Source organism: Somniosus microcephalus, chromosome 19 (genome assembly GCF_052327205.1).
Source record: "Somniosus microcephalus isolate GS21.2 chromosome 19, FLI_Smic_1.0, whole genome shotgun sequence".
Lineage (NCBI taxonomy): Eukaryota > Metazoa > Chordata > Chondrichthyes > Squaliformes > Somniosidae > Somniosus > Somniosus microcephalus.
In genome coordinates, this window is record NC_141005.1 from 68259715 (window position 1) to 68282775 (window position 23061).

General features: G+C 43.2%; 1 protein-coding gene across 1 annotated transcript in view; it reads right to left on the minus strand.

Moving 5' to 3' along the window:
- mapk1 (mitogen-activated protein kinase 1) overlaps positions 1-23061 on the minus strand; it is a 112077-nt gene that overhangs the window by 12389 nt on the left and 76627 nt on the right. Inside the window, exon 4 of the mRNA XM_085961991.1 lies at positions 12200-12316. Coding sequence (XP_085818117.1) covers positions 12200-12316 — 117 coding nt within the window. The remainder of the gene's footprint in view (positions 1-12199; positions 12317-23061) is intronic.

The following is a 23061-nucleotide window of genomic DNA, read 5'->3' on the forward strand; positions in this document are numbered from 1 at the left end:
TTACATCTAGTTCCGTCGTCTAGATCATTTATATATATTGCGAATAGCTGGGGTCCTAGCACCAATCCCTGCGGTACCCCACCAGCCTGCCACTCGGAAAAAGACCCGTTTATTCCAACTCTTTGCTTCCTGTCTGCCAACCAGTTTTCTATCCAAGACAGTACTTTACCCCCAATTCCATGTGCTTTAACTTTACACGCTAATCTCTTATGCGGGACCTTATCGAAAGCCTTCTGAAAGTCCAAATACACCACATCCACTGGTTCTCCCTTATCTATTCTACCAGTTACATCCTCAAAAAATTCCAGTAGATTAGTCAAAAGTGATCCATCCATGCCTAACTAAAGAAGTTAAGGATAGTATTAGATTAAAAGAGGCTTATAATGTTGCAAAGTATAGTAAGCCTGAGGATTGAGAGAGCTTTAGAAACCAGCAAAGGATGACCAGAAAATTGATAAAAAGGGAGAAAATAGAACATGAGAGTAAATTAGCAAGAAATATAAAAACAGATTGTAAGAGCTTCCACAAGTACGGAAAAAGGAAGAGAGTAGCAAAATTAAGCGTTGATCCCTTGGAGGCCAAGACAGGAAAAATTATATTGGGGAACAAGGAAATGACAGGGGCTTTAAACAAATATTTTATATCTATCTTCACAATAGAAGACACAAAAATGTTACCAAAAATAGTGGGAACTATTGAAAGCGGGGAACTTAAAAGTAATTAATATCAGTAAAGAAAAAAGTACCCGAGAAACTAATTGGACTAAAAGCCGGCAAATCCCCTGGACCCGACGGTCTACACCCTAGGGTTCTAAGAGATGGCTGCAGAGATAGTGGATGCATTGGTCCAAAATTCCCTAGATTCAGGAAAGGTCCCAGCGGATTGAAAGGTAGCAAATGTAACACTGCTATTCAAGAAAGGAGGGAGAGAAAACAGGGAACTACAGGCCAGTTAGCCTGACATCAGTCGTTGGGAAAATGCTGGAATCCATTATTAAGGAAGTGGTAACAGTACTTAGAAAATCATATTAGGCAGAGTCAACATGGTTTTATGAAAGTTAAATCGTGTTTGACAACTTTATTAGAGCTTTTTGAGGATGTAACTAGCAAGGTAGATAAAGGGGAACCAGTGGATGTAGTATATTTTGATTTTCGAAAGGCATTCGATAAGGTGACACATAAAAGCAAGATGAAGGCACATAGGGTTGGGGGGGAAGATATTAGCATGGATAAAGGATTGGTTAACAGACAGAAAACAGAGTAGGGATAAACGAGTCATTTTCAGATTGGCAGGCTATAACTGGTGGGGTGCTGCAAGGATCAGTGCTTAGGCCTCAGCTATTTACGATCTATATTAATGACTTGGATACATTGCACTCGGTCCCTTCATACAAGTTTGCTGACAATGTGAGGAGGACGCAAAGAGCCTGCAAAGGGATGTAGACAGGTTAAGCGAGTGGGCAATAAGGTGGCAGATGGAGTATAATGTTGGGAAATGTGAGGCTATTTACACTTTGGTAGGAAGAATAGAAAAACAGAATATTTTTTAAATGGTGAGAAACTATTAAATGTTGGTGTTCAGAGAGATTTGCGTGTCCTAATATAAGAAAAACAGTTAAGCATGCAGGTACAGCAAGCAATCAGGAAGGCAAATGGCATGTTGGCCTTTACCGCTAGAGGATTAGAGTGCAAGAGTAAGGAAGTCTTGCTACAATTGTACAGGGCTCTGGTGAGACCACAGAGTACTGTGTAGTTTTGCTCTCATTTAAGGAAGGATATATTTGCCTTAGGGGCAGTGCAACAAAGATTCACTAGATTGATCCCTGGGATGAGAGGGCTGTCCTATGAGGAGAGATTGAGCCTATACTCTCTGGAGTTTAGAAGAATGAAAGGTGATCTCATTGAAACACAAGAGGGGGATTGACAGGGTAGATGCTAAGAGATTGTTTCCCCTGGCTGGAGAGTCTAGAACTAGGGGGGCATAGTCTCAGGATAAGGGGCCGGCCTTTCAAGACCGAGATGAGGAGGAGTTTCTTCACTCAGAGGGTTGTGAATCTTTGGAATTCTCTGCCCCAGAGGGCTGTGAATGCTCAGTCGTTGAGTATATTCAAGACTGAGATAGGGGGATTTTTGGACTCGAGGAATTAAGGGATATGGGGATAGGGCAAGAAAGTGGAGTTGAGGTCGAAGATCAGCCATGATATAATTGAATGGCAGAGCAGGCTCGAGGGGCCATATGGCCTACTCTTGCTCCTAATTCTTATGTTCTTAGGTACTCCAGCCCCCTCAGGATAGCACCAACCAAGCAAGAACCTTAACTGTTGTACACAGTGTTAAATACCTTTAAGTAAAAAAAAATGAAAATGCTGGAAATATCCAGGTAGAGTAGAGACTAATTTCAAGTGAGGCCAGTCACCAAGGTGGCACCCAAAGCACTATCTACCTACCTTGTCTTTCTCAGATGCTGATTGCAAGTAGTGTATTTCCAGCATTTGCCATTTTTATTTGATTTCTAGTATTTGTGCTTTCTAACTCATTAAATCTAGCATTCACCTGGTTTCCCATCAGCCACACTTGCCGACAGCGATCATTATCTCTAGGATTTGTGCTCTGTGGGGGTCGGGCGTGACCCACAGCAGAACGTCGTGTCCTGCAGCAGGAACAGGCCGGCCGCCCTCGTGGCTCTGCAGATTTTCCCCAAGCACAGAAGAAACAGACAGCGAGTTCATTTGTAACAAAAACAAAAATGCCCTCAATATTCAGAATTAATTACAGTAATTCTCAGCAACCACCAAGGCACATAAATGATTAGGTTGGGTTTTCACTGACAGTTGATGCTCCGAAGGTACAAAAGCAGCATTTTAAAACTGTGGAGACTTTGTCTTCTCTGTAACCAGACATTACTCAAGACTGCAGGATGAACAATGGGACTGCAGAAGTTTATAAATTACAACGGAATTATTATACCCGTGGGGAAGTCACACAGTTGGACGGCTGTTAGAGAAACAATTCAGTTTAATTTCAACCTCTAACTTGTGTGCAGTAGTCACTAACTGCTTTCAGTTTCAGCCCCAGCTCGTCGCAGGGCTCACCAGTCAATTCCAGCACCTGACACAGAGATGGGACACAAGAACAAAAGAAACAGGAGGAGTAGGCCATTCGGCCCCTCGAGCCTGCTCCACCATTCAATAAGATCATGGCTGACCTGATCTTGGCCTCGACTCTACTTTCCCGCCCGCTCCCCATAACCTTCGACTCCCCTATAGTTCAAAAATCTGTCTATCTCCAACTTAAATATATTCAATGACCCAGCCTCCGCAGCTCTCTGGGGTAGAGAATTCCAAGGATTCACAACACTGAGAAGAAATTCCTCCTCATCTCCGTTTTAAATGAGCGACCCCTTATTCTGAAACTATGCCCCCTAGTTCTAGATACCCCCACGAGGGGAAACATCCTCCCTGCATCTATCCTGTCAAGCTCCCTCAGAATCTTATATTTCAATAAGATCACCTCTCATTCTTCTAAACTCCAATGAGTATAGGCCCAACCTGCTCAACCTTTCCTCATAAGACAACCCCTTCAACTCAGGAATCAACCTAGTGAACCTTCTCTGAAATGCCTCCAATGCAAATATATCCCTCCTTAAATAAGGAACCATGAACTGTACGCAGTACTCCAGGTGTGGTCTCACCAGCGCCCTGTACAGTTGTGGCAAGACTTCCCGACTTTTATACCCAGCACAGGGTCTCTCCTCTGCAGCAAATGCAGCATCAATGAACATGCAAGCTGCTCATCAATCATGACATTACTTTTGCAAGCGTTTAAAGACCCAGACCTCCAGTGCTGCAGGTAGGTGTTAGGAGAAAGTAAATCAGTGCAATATTTAATCACTGTACAACAGGACAAGTCATTTTTTCAGACCCGATTAAAAAAAATCCAGAAGTCAGTTTGGGACAGACGTCGAGAATCTATACACGTACCAACTATTTAATACAGTACTGTGGCTTCTGTAAACAATGATCTTCATATTCAGATATCATGGTTCAATTGTTCTGTAAAGCTGCATTGCTGACAACAACTTCTATTGCAAGGGGAATAGATAGGCGTTTCTGCGGCCGCAAACGAGACTCCAGGATGATGTGTTGCCTCCCTGGTGCAAGTGTCAAGGATGTCTCAGAGCGGCTGCAGAACATCTTGGAAGGGGGGGGTGAACAGCCAGTTGTCGTGGTGCATATAGGTACCAACGATATAGGTAAAAAGTGGGATGAAGTCCTAAAAGCTGAATATAGGGAGTTAGGAGGTAAATTAAAAAATAGGACCTCAAAGGTAGTAATCTCAGGATTGCTACCAGTGCCACGTGCTAGTCAGAGTAGAAATAGAAGGATATTTCAGATGAATACATGGCTAGAGGAATGGTGCAAGGGGGAGGGATTCAAATTCTTGGGACATTGGAACCGGTTCTGGGGGAGGTGGGACCAGTTCAAACCGGACGGTTTGCACCTGGGCAGGGCCAGGACCGATGTCCTAGGGGGAGTGTTTGCTAGTGCTCTGGGGGAGGGTTTAAACTAAAATGGCAGGGGGTTGGGAACCTGAGCAAGGGGACAGAGGAAAGGGAAACAAGGATAAAAGCAAAAGATAGGAAGGAGAAAAACAAAAGTGGCAGTCAGAGAAATCAACGGTTTAAATCAAACAAGCCTGAAGGCTTTGTGTCTTAATGCGAGGAGCATTCGGAATAAGGTGGATGAACTAGCTGCGCAAATAGGGGTAAACGAATATGATTTGATTGGGATTACGGAAACATGGCTCCAGGGTGGCCAAGGCTGGGAACTCAACATCCAGGGGTATTCAATATTCAGGAAAGATAGGCAAAAAGGAAAGGGAGGTGGGGTAGCATTGCTGATTAAAGAAGGGATTAACACAATTGTAAGGAAGGATATTAGCTCTGATGATGTGGAATCTGTATGGGTAGAACTGAGAAATACCAAGGGGCAGAAAACGTTAGTGGGAGTGGTATATAGACCTCCAAACAGTAATGCGGAGGTTGGGGATGGCATTAAAAGGGAAATTAGAGATGCGTGCAATAAGGGCACAGCAGTCATCATGGGTGACTTTAATCTACATATAGATTGGGCTAACCAAATTAGTAACAATACTGTGGAGGAGGAATTCCTGGAGTGTTTACGGGATGGTTTCCTGGACCAATATGTCGAGGAACCAACCAGAGATCAGGCCATCTTAGACTGGGTATTATGTAACGAGAAAGGATTAATTAGCAATCTTGTTTTACGAGGCCCCTTGGGTCGGAGCGATATGATCGAATTCTTCATTAAGATGGAGAATGAAGTAGTCGACTCAGAGACTAGGGTCCCGAATTTAAAAAGGAAACTACGATGGTCTGAGGCGCGAGTTGGGTAAGATTGATTGGGGAATGGCACTCAAAGGGTTGACGGTGGATAGGCAATGGCAAACATTCAAAGACTGCATGGATGAACTACAGAATTTGTTCATCCCAGTTTGGCACAAAAATAAAACAAAAAAGGTGACTCAACCGTGGCTAACAAGGGAAATTAGGGATAGCATAAGATCCAAGGAGAGGACATATAAATTGGCCAGAAAAAGCAGTAAACCTGAGGATTGGGAGCAGTTTAGGATTCAACAAAGGGATTAATTAAGAAAGAGAAAATAGAATATGAGAGTAAGCTTGCAGGGAACATAAAAACTGACTGTAAAAGTTTTTAAAGATATGTGTGAAGAGAAAAAGATTGGTGAAGTCAAGCGTAAGTCCCTTGCAGTCAGAATCAGGGGAATTTATAATGGGGAACAAAGAAATGGCAGACCAATGAAATACATATTTTGGTTCTGTCTTCACAAAGGAGGGCACAAATAACCTCCCAGAGATGTCAGGGAACATAGGGTCTGATGAAAGGGAGGAACTGAAAGAAATCAGTATTGTTAGAGAAATTGATGGAATTGAAGGCCAATAAATCCCCAGGGCCTGATAAGTACCCTAGGATGTAGATTAAGGAAGTGGCCCTAGAAATAGTAGATGCATTGCTGATCATCTTCCAACATTCGATGGAATCTGGAACAGTACCCATGGATTGGAGGGTAGCTAATGTTACCCCACTATTCAAAAAAGGTGGTAGAGAGAAATCAGTAGTGGGGAAAATGCTAGAGTCCATTATAAAAGATGTAATGGCAGAGCACTTGGAAAACAGTGACAGGATCTGACAAAGTCAACATGGATTTACAAAAGGTAAATTATGCTTGACTAATCTACTGGAATTTTTTGAGGATGTAACTGGTAAAATAGATAAGGGAGAACCAGTGGATGTGGTGTATTTGGACTTTCAGAAGGCTTTCGATAAGGTCCCACATAAGAGATTAGCGTGTAAAGTTAAGGCACATGGGATTGGGGGCAAAGTATTGACTTGGATAGAGAACTGGTTGGCAGACAGAAAGCAAAGAGTTGGAATAAACGGGTCTTTTTCCGAGTGGCAGGCAAGGACTAGTGGGGTACCGCAGGGATCGGTCCTTGGACCCCAGCTATTCACAATATATATTAATGATCTAGACAAGGGAACTAGATGTAATATCTCCAAATTTGCAGACGATACAAAGCTGGGTGGGCGTGTGTGCTGTGAGGAGGATGCCGAGAAACTCCAGGATGATTTGGACAGGTTGGATGATTGGGCAAAAGCATGGCAGATGCAATATAACGTGGATAAATGTGAGGTTATCCACTTTGGTCGCAAAAACAGGAAGGCAGGTTATCTGAATGGCAATAGATTGGGAGAAGGGGCAGTGCAACGAGGCCTGGGTGTCCTTGTGCACCAGTCGCTGAAGGTAAGCATGCAGGTGCAGCAGGCGGTTAAGAAGGCAAATGGTATGTTGGCCTTCGTAGCGAGAGGGTTTGAGTACAGGAACAAGGATGTCTTGCTGCAGTTGTACAGGGCTTGGTGAGACTACATCTTGAGTATTGTGTGTAGTTTTGGTCGCCTTATGAGGAAGGATGTTCTTGCCATGGAAGGAATTCAGCGAAGATTCACCAAGCTGATACCTGGGATGGCAGGAATGACGTATGAGGAGAGATTGGGTCGATTGGGCTTGTACTCACTGGAGTTTAGAAGAATGAGAGGGGATCTCATTGAAACTTATAAAATTCTGACAGGACTAGATAGGCTAGATGCAGGAAGGATGTTCCCAATGGTCGGGGAGTCCAGAACCAGGGGTCACAGTCTAAGGATAAGGGGTAGGCCATTTAGGACAGAAATGAGGAGGAATTTCTTCACCCAGAGTGGTGAACCTGTGGAATTCTCTACCACAGAAGGCAGTATAGGCCAATACATTAAATATATTCAAGGAGTTGGATATATTTCTTAAGGCTAAAGGGATCAAGGGGTATGGGGAGAAAGCAGGGACAGGGTACTGAATTTGGATGATCAGCCATGATCGCATTGAATGGCGGAGCAGGCTTGAGGGGCCGAATGGCCTACTTCTGCTCCTATCTTCTATGTTTCTATATAGCGCCTTTAATGTAGTAAAACATCCCAAGATGCTTCACAGGAGCGATTATCAAACAAAGCATGACACCGAGCCACAGAAGGAGATATTCGTACATATGAGCAAAAGCTTGGTCAAAGAGGTAGGTTTTAAGGAGTGTCTTAAAGTAGGAGAGACGTGTAGAGAGGCGGAGGGGTTTAGGGAGGGAATTCCAGAGCTTAGGGCCTTGGCAGCTGAAGGCGCGACCACCGACGCCGGAGCGATTTATCTCGGGGATGTGCAAGAGGCCTGAATTGGAGGAGCGCAGAGATCTCAAAGGCTTGTAGGGCTGGAGGAGGCTACAGATATAGGGGGGGGGGGGGGGGGTGAGGACACGGAGTGATTTGAAAACAAGGATGAGAATTTTAAAATTGAGGCGTTGCCTGATCGGGAGCCAATGTAGGTGAACGAGCACAGGGGTGATGGGTGAACGGGACTTGGTGCGAGTTAGGATACGGGCAGCAGAATTTTGGATGAGCTCAAGTTTATAGAGGGTGGAAGACTGGAGACCAGCCAGAAGGTTTAAGCAGCAGGGGCGAAGGCGGGCAATGTTATGCAGGTGGAAGTAGGCTGTCTTGGACAGGAATCGGATGTGTGCTCGGAAACTCAGCTCGGTGTCAAATTATACCAAAGTTGCAAACAGTCTGGTTCAGCCTCAGACAGTTGCAATGGTCAGGGATGGAGTTGGTGACTAGGGAATGGAGTTTGTGGCAGGGACAATAAACAATGGCTTCGGTCTTCCCAATATTTAGTTGGAGGAAATTACTGCTCATCCAGCACTGGAGGTCGGACAAGCAGTCTGACTCAAATTAGAGACAGTGGAGTCGTCGAGAGATGTTGGTGAGGTAGAGCTGGTGTCGACAGCATGCATGTAGAACATGATGTGTTTTCAGATGATGTCGCTGAGGGGCAGCATGTAGGGGAGAAATAGGGGTGGGGGACTCCGGAGGAAATGGCGTGGGAGCAGGAAGAGAAGCCATTGCAGGCGATTCTCTGGCTACGACTGGATAGATAATGGAACCAGGCGAGTGCAGACCCAACTAGCTGGACGACGGAGAAGAGGTATTGGAGGAGGATGGTTTCCAGTTATCTATTGCAATGTGGTACCCAGTAACTGACCTGAACACAAAGCCCAATTTGAAAAAAAAGTGTACACAGATTTTACAAAACAAATGAGGCTCCTATTTGGTTTTGACCTTGACTTGTGCATACTTGAGGCATTGGCCCCACCCAACTCAGGACAACATGCACGTCTAGTGCAACATTCCATATAATTTATAGCCTGTTTGACTGAAATATCCCTTTCGTACTCTTCTACTGTAGACTCACGTTATAGGATCGGCCAAATTACTTGTAATCTAGATATACCGACATCGCCACCTTCTACAGTTTTCCCCCAACACGGTTCAAAGGAGGGCAAAAAGACCATCGAGAATGGAGTTAGTAACACAACCTCAGTGTTACGATCAAAACCCATAAGCCATGAGCAACAGTTGTTACTCTCTCTCTCATTTGATGACAAAATCACAAGCACACAGGGAACATTGTGACCAGTTTAAAGTTGGACACAGATTAGTCAGCCAAATAATTCAGTATCTGTACAGTAGAAACAATTCCAGGCAAAGCAGAAAGAGGTTCCTCTCCTAATAAATATCCTATTAACTCCAAGCCTCAGGTACAAGCCGGCACCAACATTCCGACAAGCTTTCCAAGATTCACAGCTGCTGTTATTAGCAGCTTTTAAAATGCATTATCTATGGGACGTCATGGCATTTCACAAAACAATTCCTCACACTGGCAGATCGTGTTTCCTTTCCCCAATTTCTGTGATCCAAGCCAAGCTTCAGAGCTTACTGCAGAAAGTACCGTCGGATCATGAACACTTCAATTCCTCAAGTCATCCCTTTGGTGGAATCCACCTCTGCATCACTGTTGTCACCAGGATTATTTCATGCATTTTTATCAAGACCATGAGAGGAAAAAAAACACACACTTAGGTCAAAGCAGTTTACATGTGATGGGTTTAATTTTTCAGCTCAAGTTGCTCCCACCAGTGACAGACTTGAAGTACATGACAAATTTCACCAAATGACAAATGATGCAACTCCCAATAAACTACTGGACCAGAACAAAGCAGGAAAGAAGGCAAACCCACTTAAGAGGCCATCCAACACTCCAAAATCATTTGGCTTGCCATTACATGCGTATAGTTCAATGTACTGTAATTTTCAATACTGCTTCCCAGGTTTGGGACCGGGGGGGGGGGGGGGGGGGTTAAAAACATTTTAATTTGAATAATCGGAACAAAAATGTTCAATTCGCAAAAAACAATGCTCAGGGTTGGAACTCGGGGAGTGGGGGGGAAAAGAGTTGAGGAAATTCTTCACAGATGATTGTTGGAGGGGGTGGCTATTGAGACAAAAACTGTCAAATCATTTCAATAGGATCTGGATATTTGAGACAAAATCAAAGCAAAGCTGGTAGGGATGAGAGACTTGGTGATTCTAGTGTCCAAACTACGACCCACAGACTGTAGGCAGCCTCTGGGAGCCCCTGCAATCTGGCCAAGTGTTGTCGTCTCCTTCAAATATTTATCCAACTTTCCCTTAAAAGATGCAATGGTCTTTGCATCAACTCTCCCTGTGGCAAAGTACTCCATGCTCCAAACAACTCTAAAGAAATTTATCCGAACCTTTGCCCTCACTCGGTGATCATTTTAAATTATTGGCCTCTCTTCAATGACTCCTCAAACCATTGGAAATAATATTTCCCCATTTTCTTGGTCAAAACCCTTAACCATCTGAAAATCCTCAACGAATCTCCTCTTGGCTCCTCTGCTCCAGTTGAGATAGTCTGAGCACTGACAGCTGGATGAGATTGGGGAATGGGCCTGTAGATGAGGCACAACCAATGGAGGAAGGGGCTAAGGTTCTCTCCACACTTTTTTTTGCTTCAATCATCAGAATCAATGAACCAGCTCCTAACTTTTAATTTTGCGATTAGTTCCTTACTAAAAAAAAACCCCACCAGATTGCAACAAGGATCAATACAACCACTTTATAGTTCCCCTCAGATAGTAAACCATTTAACAATGGGGACAGGAGGACACAGTGCAGATGGGAAAGATTAAGGGGAGGTGGAAGACCAACAACAGGGTGGAGACGAGCAACGAGGCAGTGTGTTTTGGGGTGAATTCCAATGAGTTGTGTTTTAGTAATGGAAAGCCTGATCTGTGGTAGTGGCACTGGAGGAGGGGTGGGGAGGTAGGGTGTGGGGGTGAGCAGTAAATGTAGTCAGGAGAGCGGAGGCTGCAGACTAGGGGCAAATGGCCAAAGACGTTGATTCAGATGGGGTGGAAGGATCTAGATTCCCAGACCAGGACCTTGGAGACAATATTTTGGTGGACAGTGAAACTAGGCAAGGACTGGGTGAGGAAATGGCTCTCTGATAGTTACTGATCTGATCCAGTTATTCATTCAGATATTGCAATGTGGCATGATGTTTCATCAATATTTTATGTTAATGATTCAGACTTTGGAATCAAATCTTTAAAAAAATAAATTTGCAGGTGACACCAAATTGGGGGGATAGTCAATACTGAAGAGGACTACAACATGTTACAAGAAGACATTAATAAACTTGCAGAATGGGCATATAATTGGCATATGAATTTCAACATAGGTGTGAGGTATTATTTTTCTTACCAAAATGTAAGGAGGCCACATATTACTTGGAAAACAAGAATCAAAATAGGGTAGAGGAGCAAAGGGATCTGAGAGTACAAATACACAAATCATTAAAGTAACAAAGATTAATAAGGCCATTCAAAAAAAAACAAGCACATGGGTTTCTTTCGAGAGGGATAGAATTGAAAAGTAGAGAAGTTATGCTAAACTTGTATCGAACCTTGGTAAGACCACATTTAGGAGTACTATGTACAGTTCTGGTCACCATATTATAAAAAGGATATAGAGGCGCTGGAGAGGGTGCAAAAAAGATTTACAAGGAAAATACCAGAACTGTGAGGTTATACCAATCAGGAAAGAATGAACAGACTGGGTCTCTTTTCTCTTGAAAAGGGAAGTTTGAGCAGTGACCTAATAGAGGTTTGTAAAATTATGAAAGGTTTTGAAAGAGTAGACACACAAAGTGTTTTCGCTTGTGGGGGAGGGAAAAAACCCAAAAAGCCATCAATTTAAGATAAGTCACCAAGAAATCCAATAGGGAATTCAGAAGAAACCTCTTTACCCAGTGATGAAAATGTGGAACTTGCTACCACAGGGAGTGGTTGAGGCGAATAGTATAGATGCATTTAAGGGGAAGCTACATAAGCATATGAGGGAGAATGGAATAGAGGGTTATGCTGATAGAGTTAAATGAGGGAGGATGGGAGGAGGCTCGAGTGGTGCACAAATGCCAGCATGGACTGGTTGGGCCGAATGGCCTGCGTCTGTGCTGTAACTTCTATGCAATTCTATGTAAGTAACTGTTTGAAGCTGTTGTGTTGCTGCAGAAAGACAGTACAGCCAACTTTAGGGACTGAGTGGTAGAGGGTCCTTGATTTTTAGGAGATCACTTGTTTTGTTTTCGCAGAGCTTCAATCTTGCATTAAGTCAGCTCTGGATTAGGATTAAAAATCAAACAGCCCAGGAGCTCACCTTGGAGTTGAGCATAATCTCAGGTGCTCGGTACCAACGGGTAGCAACATATTCTGTCAGGAACCCGGTATGATCATGGTCTGGGTCAGCCACACGTGCCAGTCCAAAGTCACAGATCTGTAAGGGAGGGAAAAACAAAGCGTTATTTTTGCATCCGGAAGCCACAGCACTTCCTGCTCGATGTATTGAAGTGGCGCCGACATCGAAAGAAAAGGTTTTCTGTATTTGTGGACAGGACCACAGCCACACCCGAGCCACAGACCTGGTGTGCAAGTTCATAGTGCTGTTACTGCCAAAGTTGCAGATTAAAGCTTTATGACCAATCCACACAGCATCCCAAAACTCCCACCCACTGTTCTGGTAATACATCCTACCCACATTACCTTTAGTCTTAGATTAACAAGAGGTCTAATTTTCTCAAACAAATTGGATAAAAAGCTCACTTTGCAAATTTAAAACAATGGGTGTTTCAAGGGATGTGCACAAAACACACAGAATGAGATGCATCCTTTCCCCCCCATTAAATAATAGACATTTGACTGGGTGGGTGATGAGCAGACCAGCGTGATGCAGGGCACTACTGTCTGGCCCTACAACAATAAAACCGTTGATTTTTCAACACTAATTGTCTTTGATAGAATGTGTTAAGATGGAGCCAAGAAACCCAGGAGACAGAGAGGGGTTTTCAGTCTGTTAGCTGATATCAGTTTGTTCAGATTGGGAAATTATTCCCAGACTGACAGTAAGTGGCGGTGAAGATGCCCAAATAGTGAAAATTGCACTAAATGGTCACCCTGGGGACTGCACTGATTTGGCTGCTGTATCTGGCAATGTTGAGCCATAGACAAAACAGTGAAATTTGACATCCTAAACCCAGCCACAGCAACCTATTAGAAAAGCTCATTTATATCAACCTAGCAATTTTACTACTGACTGCAGCAGCAATAGTGACCGTTTAATCCAGGCTCAGCACTAGTTGAATTGGAATCATCCAGCAGAATTCTGGCCTAGTGCATCAATGATGCCAAAAATAAACTTGATTTATTGTTTTCAGTAGGTTATGGATATGAATTGAATACATTTTTTGAAAATAAACAATTAAAAAAGAATAAAATTAGATTTGTCCAATCCGTGTGTTTGAGATGAAGTCTCCCGGAACACTCCTGAAATTTTTCCTGTTTCATGCAGTGCTGGAGAAACAGTTCACGTTCGCTACACATTTCAATTCATTTATATTTTCACAGCATCATGTGGATTTTCAGCTTTACTGTGTACCAGCCAGAAAAGGAAAGAACAGTAGAGTTATGCTGTTTTACCTTGATTCTAGTGCCAAATTCACAAAACACACACAATCTACTAGTACAAGGGGGGTCGAACTGACCAGGCTGGTTAGCAAACTGGTTCCTGTGCCAGTCGTGATATTGTGACGCACATCAGTTTATGGGCACTATGCTGGCAATAGCATAATCATTGGGGCCAACACCATGTGAATCTGGCATCAGGCATTCCACGAGTCTGGGAGGCAGTTATGTAGAGGTGCCGATTTCCATATCAGTGTTGTGTTACAAATTTAGTACTGGATTTACATCAATACCAGTGTGAATTTGGCATCAAATGCATGCTGCAATAGCTGAAAGTCTGTTCGCTAATATGTTTTTTTTCCTGTGATAAATACAAAATGCAACAGACTGAGCTACTTCAAGTCACAGAACAAATCTCAGGCATGTTTAGAAATCTCAAACACAGGGAACAGTCCTACAAAAGCCTCACTATTTTAAAATAACCTCTATTAGGATTCGGATATCAGGAGCTTACCAAGAACAGGCCTTTTCTTTAAGCACTTTTAGGAAAAACAAAAAACCAGAGTAGGTCTTCTATGGGGGTCCTGCCACAAATTTGTTGTTAAAAAAGAGTTACATTTTGGTGGCACACCCAAACGTGTACTATCGTCGACACCCACACTGGTCCACTGTCAGGCATGTCAGCAGGTCTGCCATTTCTAAACCTGGACGGCAAACTGCTAGGGGAACTGCGGCAGCCAGTAACAAGGTGCGGTAAAATACTTAACTCCTAGAGAACAGGCCAGAGATAACTAGTACCATTATCTGTAATTCCAACCTCTTCCTGGCTACTGTCTGAGGCTGAACCAGACTGCTTGCAACCTCAGTGTCCTATTTGACCCCAAGCTGAACTTCCGACCCCACATGCCCTCCATCACAAATACCGCCTACTTGCACTTCCGTGATAATTGCACATCTCCTCCACTACTTCAGCTCACCTGCTGCTGAAACACTCATCCATGTCCTTTCTCGCCTCCAGACTAGACTATATTCAAATGCTCTTCCACCCTTCATAAAATTCTCATTCTGGTGTTAAAATATCTCCAGGACCTCACCCCTCCCCATCTCTGTAACCTCCTCATGAGAACTCTGGCCTCATGTGCAACCCCCCGCTTCCTTCGCCCCACCACTGGCGGCCGTGTCTTCAGTTCCCTCAACCCTCAGCTCTGGAATTCTATTCCCGAAACCCCTCTGCCCCTCTGACCTCCTTCAAGACTTAAAACCTACCTCTGACCAAACTTTAGGCCACCTGTCCTAATGTCTCCTCTCTTGTCTCTGTCAATTTTGCCTGATTACACTCCTGTGAAACACCTTAGGACGTTTTACGATGTAAAGGTGCTATATAAATGTAAGTTGCTGTAAGGCTTTGATGAGTTACATAGGCTCTATATTTGGCATTTCAGTAATTACTTCCTTATTTTAGAGGCCAGGCAGTCGACTCATTCTCCGACCTCGACCATCATCAAATGATTCATGATGGATCATCTTCTGATTTTCCACCTGTGAGAAAGCACCCAATACTCGCTTACCAGCTCGCTACATTAGCCATACTCAGGCTTGAGGATGCGCTACTGACAAACCTGCATCCTTCAACTCCTTGGTGCGCTATATTAATGGTACACCTCAAATAGCAGCCAATTTCAAGACTAGATTCCATCACCCACCCACTTCTCCCGTGAAGGCACCAAGTTTCACTGGGGTACAGTTCCAGTGATGCCAGTCATCCTCCGGTACCTCATCCAAGTAACCAGTCCCTTTGTACGAGCCCAATGAGGATCAACCAAGTAGCTGACCACCAGGGAAGGGAGAGGAGGTCACCACAGCCAAGCCTGGTCGCACCTGGCTTCCACTTTTCAGCAGGGGGCACTGAATAGTAAAGAGCATGAGACAGAGACTAGGAATTGAACCTGGGACCTCATGGCATGTATGGCCTTTACAAACTGGACTACCAGGAGAGTCAAATCCCATTGACTGCTGCAAGATTATACAGTAAACACAGAAAATGCTGCAATTACATGGCAGGCCCTGCAGTATCTGTAAAGAAGAATTGGAGTCTATAACTAAAGCAGTAACCTGTCTTTTCTCTTCAGATGCTAATGGACCTCCTCTGCACTTCCAGCATTTTCTTGTTTTCCCCTACCTGTTTAATGGTGCATAGGATATATAGCACTGCATTTTAATACCATTTCAATTTCTCTTTAACAAAGGGTCATAGACTTCTGGAACAGGTTATAAGGGAAAGCAGACAGTAGAACTAGGCATTTACAAGGAACAAAGATTAAGGGATATGAGGGGGGGGAGAAGACATGTGGCTCTGATCTATGAAAAATAGACAGGCTTAATGTCTTTGCCTATTCTTAAAAATTCTTGTATGTTTGCGTGTGTAAGAGGAAGAAATGTATGGATTATTACTAATACCTCATGCGTTATCATTTGATCATTCAAGGCTGCTCTTTTAACAAAGGAGGTCACTTATACAAAGCAAATGCCCTTAAAGGTTCCCGATCCTATTTAGTTATCTGCAGGTCCCAAAGGGAATTGAATCAATTATTAAATTTTATAATTGAGAGGTGATTCTAGCAATTTAAGGAATTGTTAATTTGAGGTTATACACTAGATAATCATCTTGGATTCAGTGTCACTAACCACATCCATATGTGGACCTTGCATCCCCCATGAACCAGAGACTATCCCTGCCCAAAATCCAAATAAATGTACAAAGATTCAAAGGTCAAACAAGAAAATCCTTGCCGCTATAGTCTCGAGCCACAATATATAGTGTGCCACCACATGGCCGCCTCAACTTCAGGAGATGAAAGAATATACCCCAGACTGGGGCTCATGTTATAAACTAACCAATTTAAACAGGTAAGTGAACAGTAAGTTTGCAGCAAGGACAAACTTTACCAATGTCAAAATAACAGATGCTTCTCCTGGGCTAACCCTCAACATAGAAGTGATCCTTGAAACACGTGGTAAAATGTTACCATGGAGCCAATTAGCTTCACTTCCCTAAAAGCATCAAACTGAACTGCTCCCTGACTGCAATTCAGCCAAGATGTATGCTAAATTCCTTTGATAACCCAGAACAAAGGACATTAAAATTGTATTCCCCAATTCATATAGCCATCAATTAAATGCATGGCTTTAGAAAGTTAACAGGATGTCAATTACATAGGATGCTTGCCCCACTTTGAACGAGGAGAAATTAACAATTTGCGAGACACTACAGGGAAAGAATGAATTAATGACTCTGCACTCCAGCATTAGCATACTAAACTCCCCTTTGTTCAACAGCAGTTGCATATCAATACCTTGAGCACTCGGGACCATAATGTTTATTCTCCGCAGCTTGAAAATAAAGCTAGCGGTGATCAGTTTTAGCTCAAGCATACCATGACCTAAGAAAATGGGTTAAAATAATCCACCATACACAAAATGCTTTATTCTTGTCACAGAAAGGATCTGATTTTATAGAAAGCAAGTTGCACACTAAAAGGTCACAAGTTTGAATCCCTGCCTCAAACATTTTGGGACACTTGCTCTGATTGGATTATACACAAGAGCACAAGAAATAGCAGGAGTAGGCCATACAGCCTCTCACGCCTGCTCCGCCATTCAATAAGATAGTGACTGATCTTTTTCCTCAACTCCACTTTCCCTGCCCTATCCCCATATCCCTCGATTCCCTTAGTGTCCATCGATTTCAGTCTTGAATATACTCAGCGACTGAGCATCCACAGTCCTCTGGGGTAGAGAATGCCAAAGATTCACAACCCCGAGTAAAGAAATTTCTCATCTCATCCTAAATGCCCGATCCCCTTATCCTAAGACTATGACCCCTAGCTCTAGACTCTCCAGCCAGGGGAAACAGCGTCTCAGCATCTATCCTTTCAAGCCCCATATGGGACAGAGCAACGTAGCAGCAGTACAATTGTAAACCTGGAGGCATGCTTGTATTTTGTTAATTGACTGAGGCAGGGAAGAGTTGGAAAGGGAGAAATGGGATTTTCAATCAATGAATTAAGGCAAGTCCGGTAAAGAGCAGGCAACCTCACCTCCGACATGACAGTTGGACTCCAATGACAGCCTTGGGGCTAGAAAACTTCTCTACCCAAGCCAGTAACAGTACAGGAAACTTCCGATTTACCGGCACCTAAATAACCGGAAATCTCGGTTAACTGGCAAAATTCAGGAGTAGGTTCAGGTAACTCATCACTTGCCTTCCTCCATTTGTTGCTGTGCAAGGGTGTGGCTGCAGCTGTTGCTAAGCTACAGAGATGCTTGGAACTTGTGGCCATTGTTCTGAACCTGTTGCTAAGCAACAGGGTTTGTTGCTTTATACGGAGCTCTCAGCTCCGTATCTTTTACTATAGCTTTCGGTTATCCGGAATTTTTGATGAACCGGCACCACGTCGGTCCCGTCCGTGCCGGATAAAAAAAAAGTTTCCTGTATTATGTAGCAGTCGCAACTGCTGGATACCGCTGCAGTCTGCCACTGGGTGACATTAAAGTACCAGAGATCATATGATCAAATCATGTGATAGCATTGATTGTGACATTAGACAGGTAAGCAGGAACATACTAGATAGTGCTGCTGTGGAAATGGAAGCTAAGTAAGAAAACTGAAATAAAATGAAGGAGTCACCATGTGTAAGGGATAATGGATAAATAATGCAGAGGTTCAGGTATGTTCTAAACAGAGGGCTCATAGGTAACCTCGTCAGACACGAGTGAGGTCACTACAGATGCCAGTTAACAAGCAATGGGTCAATTAGAGAAAATGGATGAAGTAAGACATAAACTAATCAAGGAGATGAGACAGGATGCGGAATAGGGTAAACTAATCATCAGGGTGCAGGGACAGTAACAAATGTGTAACCAAAGAGATGGGACATATTATAGGATAGTATAAACCAAGAGGGAAAACCCCAGATAGAGAGTGACAACCTGGGAGCGAGAATCTGGGAGCAAGAGACCTAGGCGCAACACTCGACAGCAGGGACCTGGGGACAAAACCCTACGTAGAGGTTTGGGCAGAGATTGATCACCTCGGACCAAATCACAGTAATATCAATATAAGTTGTGAGTCTTATATTTTGGGATTGTACTTTAAACTGCGAACGGTGTTTGTTAAGCATTTATTAAAGATAAATCTTTGTACGCAAAATCTGTTGCCTGCGTTTGTTCAGACCAAACTTACATTTGAACCCTAAAAGGAAAATTGCGAATCTATTTGTTCGATCTTTCGAACATCTAGCGAATTCGGAGCAACACTGCTGTCCCAATTTCATAACTGCTTGCTTACTGCAGATAAATTCAAAATCCATTAAAAATACCTATTACAAAAATTATACATCATACCAAAAAAAGCCTTCAAGTTAAAAAAAAATGCAATCCTCTTGCTGAGGGCGTCATTCAGTGATGTGGATATCCCTTGCAGTTAGTTGTATTGTCCTGCTAGTTCATTAAACAAGTACCTTTAAAAGTTCTTAAAAAGTTTGAGAGGATGTAATCCAATTCAGGTATCAGGAAATAACCTCTGAACCCTGGGATAATGTTATGATCTTCCAGCTGTTTAAAATTTTACTGCATTTTATTGAAAAATAAAATAATTACTTAAAAAGAGAGAAACCAAAAGAAAAGCGAAGAAATTGTTTCACTGACTCCTGGCTGGATAATGTTGAGGTGGTTTCTAACTAGAAATAAATACCGAAACATATTCCCGCTACCGGCTGTTCCCTTTCAGCAGAGCTATAAAAGCTAGGAGACAGCACTGCACTGCAGAGACCACAGGCAGATCAGAAAAAGGAACAGTTAGAAACATCTCAAACATTCCAGTCTATCCAACCTCAACTGCTGGCGCCATCGGAGATTAAACATTTTCATTAAGCATTTGGTTATTCAGATTTGTTGGCAATGCATTTAAACTATTCGTGACTGGGTCTGTCTCAGAAATTCACTGAATGATACAGGGCGAGATAACATTTGAATTTCATTAACCATGTACTTAGAATCCTGCGTGCTCAGTGAGGACTGCCAGAGCTGAAAGTACATTCCGAACATCGCAGGAAAAAACAACCTTGGATTTCCATTTATAAATGCTACATTAGTCCAGGCACAAGGATTATCTACTTAAATACTGTACAATCCTGCTGCTCAGCTCTCAATCCTTTGAAATTGCACATCTGCCAAGCTTACCATTTGACAATCTGAAAAAAGATGAAGGCACGCTTTTAATGTGGAAGGTTAATTGGGTATGAAACCAGTTTATTGAGATAAATCCTGTTTAATCCGAGAATAAATTAGATAATTCCTCATAGTATCTAATTAAGTGTCACTTCAATTTTAAGAAATTAATTTTTGCATATTAACTTGTTTATTTAATTGTACCACTCTTGTGGCCAAGCTAAATTAACAATTCCCACAGGTCAGAGTTGTAAGATGAGTTAATTATACTGAGAGGTTAGGTTAAAACCCCAATACCAATAATAATTTGCTTGAGTTAAGATGTGAATTAGTCTCAATCTGACAGGCCAACAGGTGAGCTTTTCAGCCATATAATTTCAAAACTAATTACTGCTCATTCTGGACTTGAGAGAACTGAAAATGATTTGGTTAAAATGGATCAAAATTGGCCAAAAATAAACACTAGAAATGGCAAGAAACCAGAAGCCCTAATTATACCCTCAGGCACATTTAGCTCAGTTACTACTTCAAAATGAGATTTTGCATCAACTTCAACATGGCATTCACACATCTCAGATTACATGCTTTAGTGCCCTGCAGTCACAATCATAGAATGATGCAGCGCAGGAGGCCATTTAGCCAGCCGTGCCTGCTCTGGCTCTTTGAAAGAGCTATCCAATTAGTCCCACTCCCCTGCTTTTTCCCCCCACAGCCCTGCAAATGTTTCCACTTCAAGTATTTATCTATTTCGCTTTTGAAAGTTATTATTGAATCTGGTCCAACACCCTTTCAGGCAGTGCATTCCACATCATAGCACCTCACATGGCATAAATCCTTTCTTCCACATATCACCTCTGGGTTTTTTTGCCAATCACCTTATATCCTGCGCGCTCTAGTTACCGACCCTTCTGCCACTGGAAACAGTTTCTCTTTATTTATTCTATCAAATCCGTTCATGATTTAACACCTCTATCAAATCTCCCCTTAACTTTCTCTGCTCTAGAAAGAACAATCCCACTTTCTCTACTCGCTCCACATAACTGAAATCTTTAATCCCTGGTACCATTCTAGTAAATCTCTTCTGCACCCTCTAAGGCCTTGACATCCTTCCTCAAGTGTGGTGCCCAGAATTGGCCACAATACTCCAGCTGGGGCCTAACCAGTGTTTTAAAGGTGTAGCACAACTTCCTTGCTTTCGTACTCTCTGCCTCTATTTATAAAACCAAGGATCCCGTCTGCCTTTTTAACAGCCTTCTCATCTTGTCCTGCCACCTGCAAAGAATTGTTCTTGCACCCGCTTTAAAATTGTACCATTTCGTTTATATTGCCCCTCTCATTCTTCGTACCAAAATGAGTCATTTCAGTGTTATATTTTATCTATCATCTGTCCATGTCCGCCTGATGTCGGTTACTATCCTCACTGCTTAATACATTGGAGTTTCGTGTCACCTGCAAACTTTAAAATTATGCCCTGTATACCCAATTCCAGCTCATTAAAAGAGCAGACCCCTGGGGGACACCACGGCACACTTCCCTCCAGTCTGAAAAAACGGTCAGCACGACTCTGCTTTCTGTCCCTTAGCCAATTTCATATCCATTTTGCCACTGCCCTGTTAATAAACTTGTTAGCAAAACTGACGCCCAAGGGAGTATGTAGTACTTCATCAAAGGCCTTTTGAAAGTCCATTTACCAATCAACCGCATGATCCTCATCAAACCTTTTGTTACTTTATCAAAGAACTCAATCAAGTTAGTCAAACACAATTTGCCTTGATCAAATCCATGCTGGTTTTCATTTATTAACCCATATTTTACCAAGTGCCAATTAATTTTGTCCCAGATTAACGTCTCTAAAAATTTCCCCGCCACTGACGTTAGGCTAACTGGCCTGTGGTTTACACCTCTCCCATTTTTTGAACAGGGCTGTAACATTCGCAATCCTCCAGTCATCTGGCACCATCCAGGACAAAGCAGCCCGCTTGATTGGCACCCCATCCACCACCTAAAAGATACACTCCCTCCACCGTGGCTGCAGTGAGTACCATCTACACGATGCACTGCAGCAACTCACCAAGGCTTCTTCAGCAGCACCTCCCAAACCCGCGACCTCTTCCACCTAGAAGGACAAGGGCAGCAGGCGCATGGGAACACCACCACCTCCAAGTTCCCCTCCAAGTCACACACCATCCGGACTTGGAAGTATAGCGCCGATCCTTCATCGTCGCTGGGTCAAAATCTTGGAACTCCCTACCTAACAGCACTGTGGGAGTACCTTCACTACACAGACTGCAGCGGTTCAAGGTGGCAGCTCACCACCACCTTCGAGGGCAATTAGGGAGGAGTAATAAATGCTGGCCTTGCCAGCGACGCCCACATCGCATAAACAAATTTTTGAAAAAATATCGAAGGAGGATTGGAAGATTGTGGCCAGAGCCACCGCAATTACTAACCTTACTTTCCTCAGTAAACCAGGATGCATCTCATCTGGATTGGGTGGCGTTTCTACTTTGAGCGCTGCCAACCTTTTAAGTACCTCCTCCTCATCTATTTTCATACTATCCAATTTCTCTGCTACCCCCTCCTTTACTGGGACATTGGCAGAATCCTCTTCTTTAGTAAAGACAGATGCAAAGTGTTCAATCAGCACCTCAGCCACACTCTCTGCCGCCACAAGATGATCTCTTTTTTGGTCCCTAACCTTTTTACTATTTATGTGTTTATAAACTACTTTTGGGTTCCCTTTTATGATTCCTGCTAATCAATTCTTAGATACTCTCTTTGCCTCTTTCTTTTTCAGTTCTCCCCTGTACTTCTTGTACAGATCCCTAAAGGCAGCAGGACAATAGATAAGGTGGTTAAAAAGGCATATGGGATACTTATATTCTATGCCTCGGCTAATGAAGGCAAGAGCAGGGTTATGATGGAGCTGTACCGAACACTAGTTAGGGCACAGCTGGAATACTGTGTGCAGTTCTGGTCGCCACACTATAGGAAGGATGTGATTGCATTGGAGAGGGTACAGAGGAGATTCACCAGGATGTTACCTGGGCTGGAGCGCTTCAGCTATGGAGAGAGGCTGGACAGGCTGGGGTTGTTTTCCTTGGAGCAGAGAAGGCTGAGGGGGGGACCTGACTGAGGTGTACAAAATTATGAGGGGCATAGATAGGGTGGATAGAAAGGAACTTTTCCCCTTAGTAGAGGGGTCAATAACCAGGGGCATAGTTTCAAGGTAAGGGCCAGGAGGTTTAGAGGGGATTTGAGGAAAAACTTTTTTACCCAGAGGGTGGTTGGAATCTGGAACTCACTGCCTGAAAGGGTGGTAGAGGCAGGAAC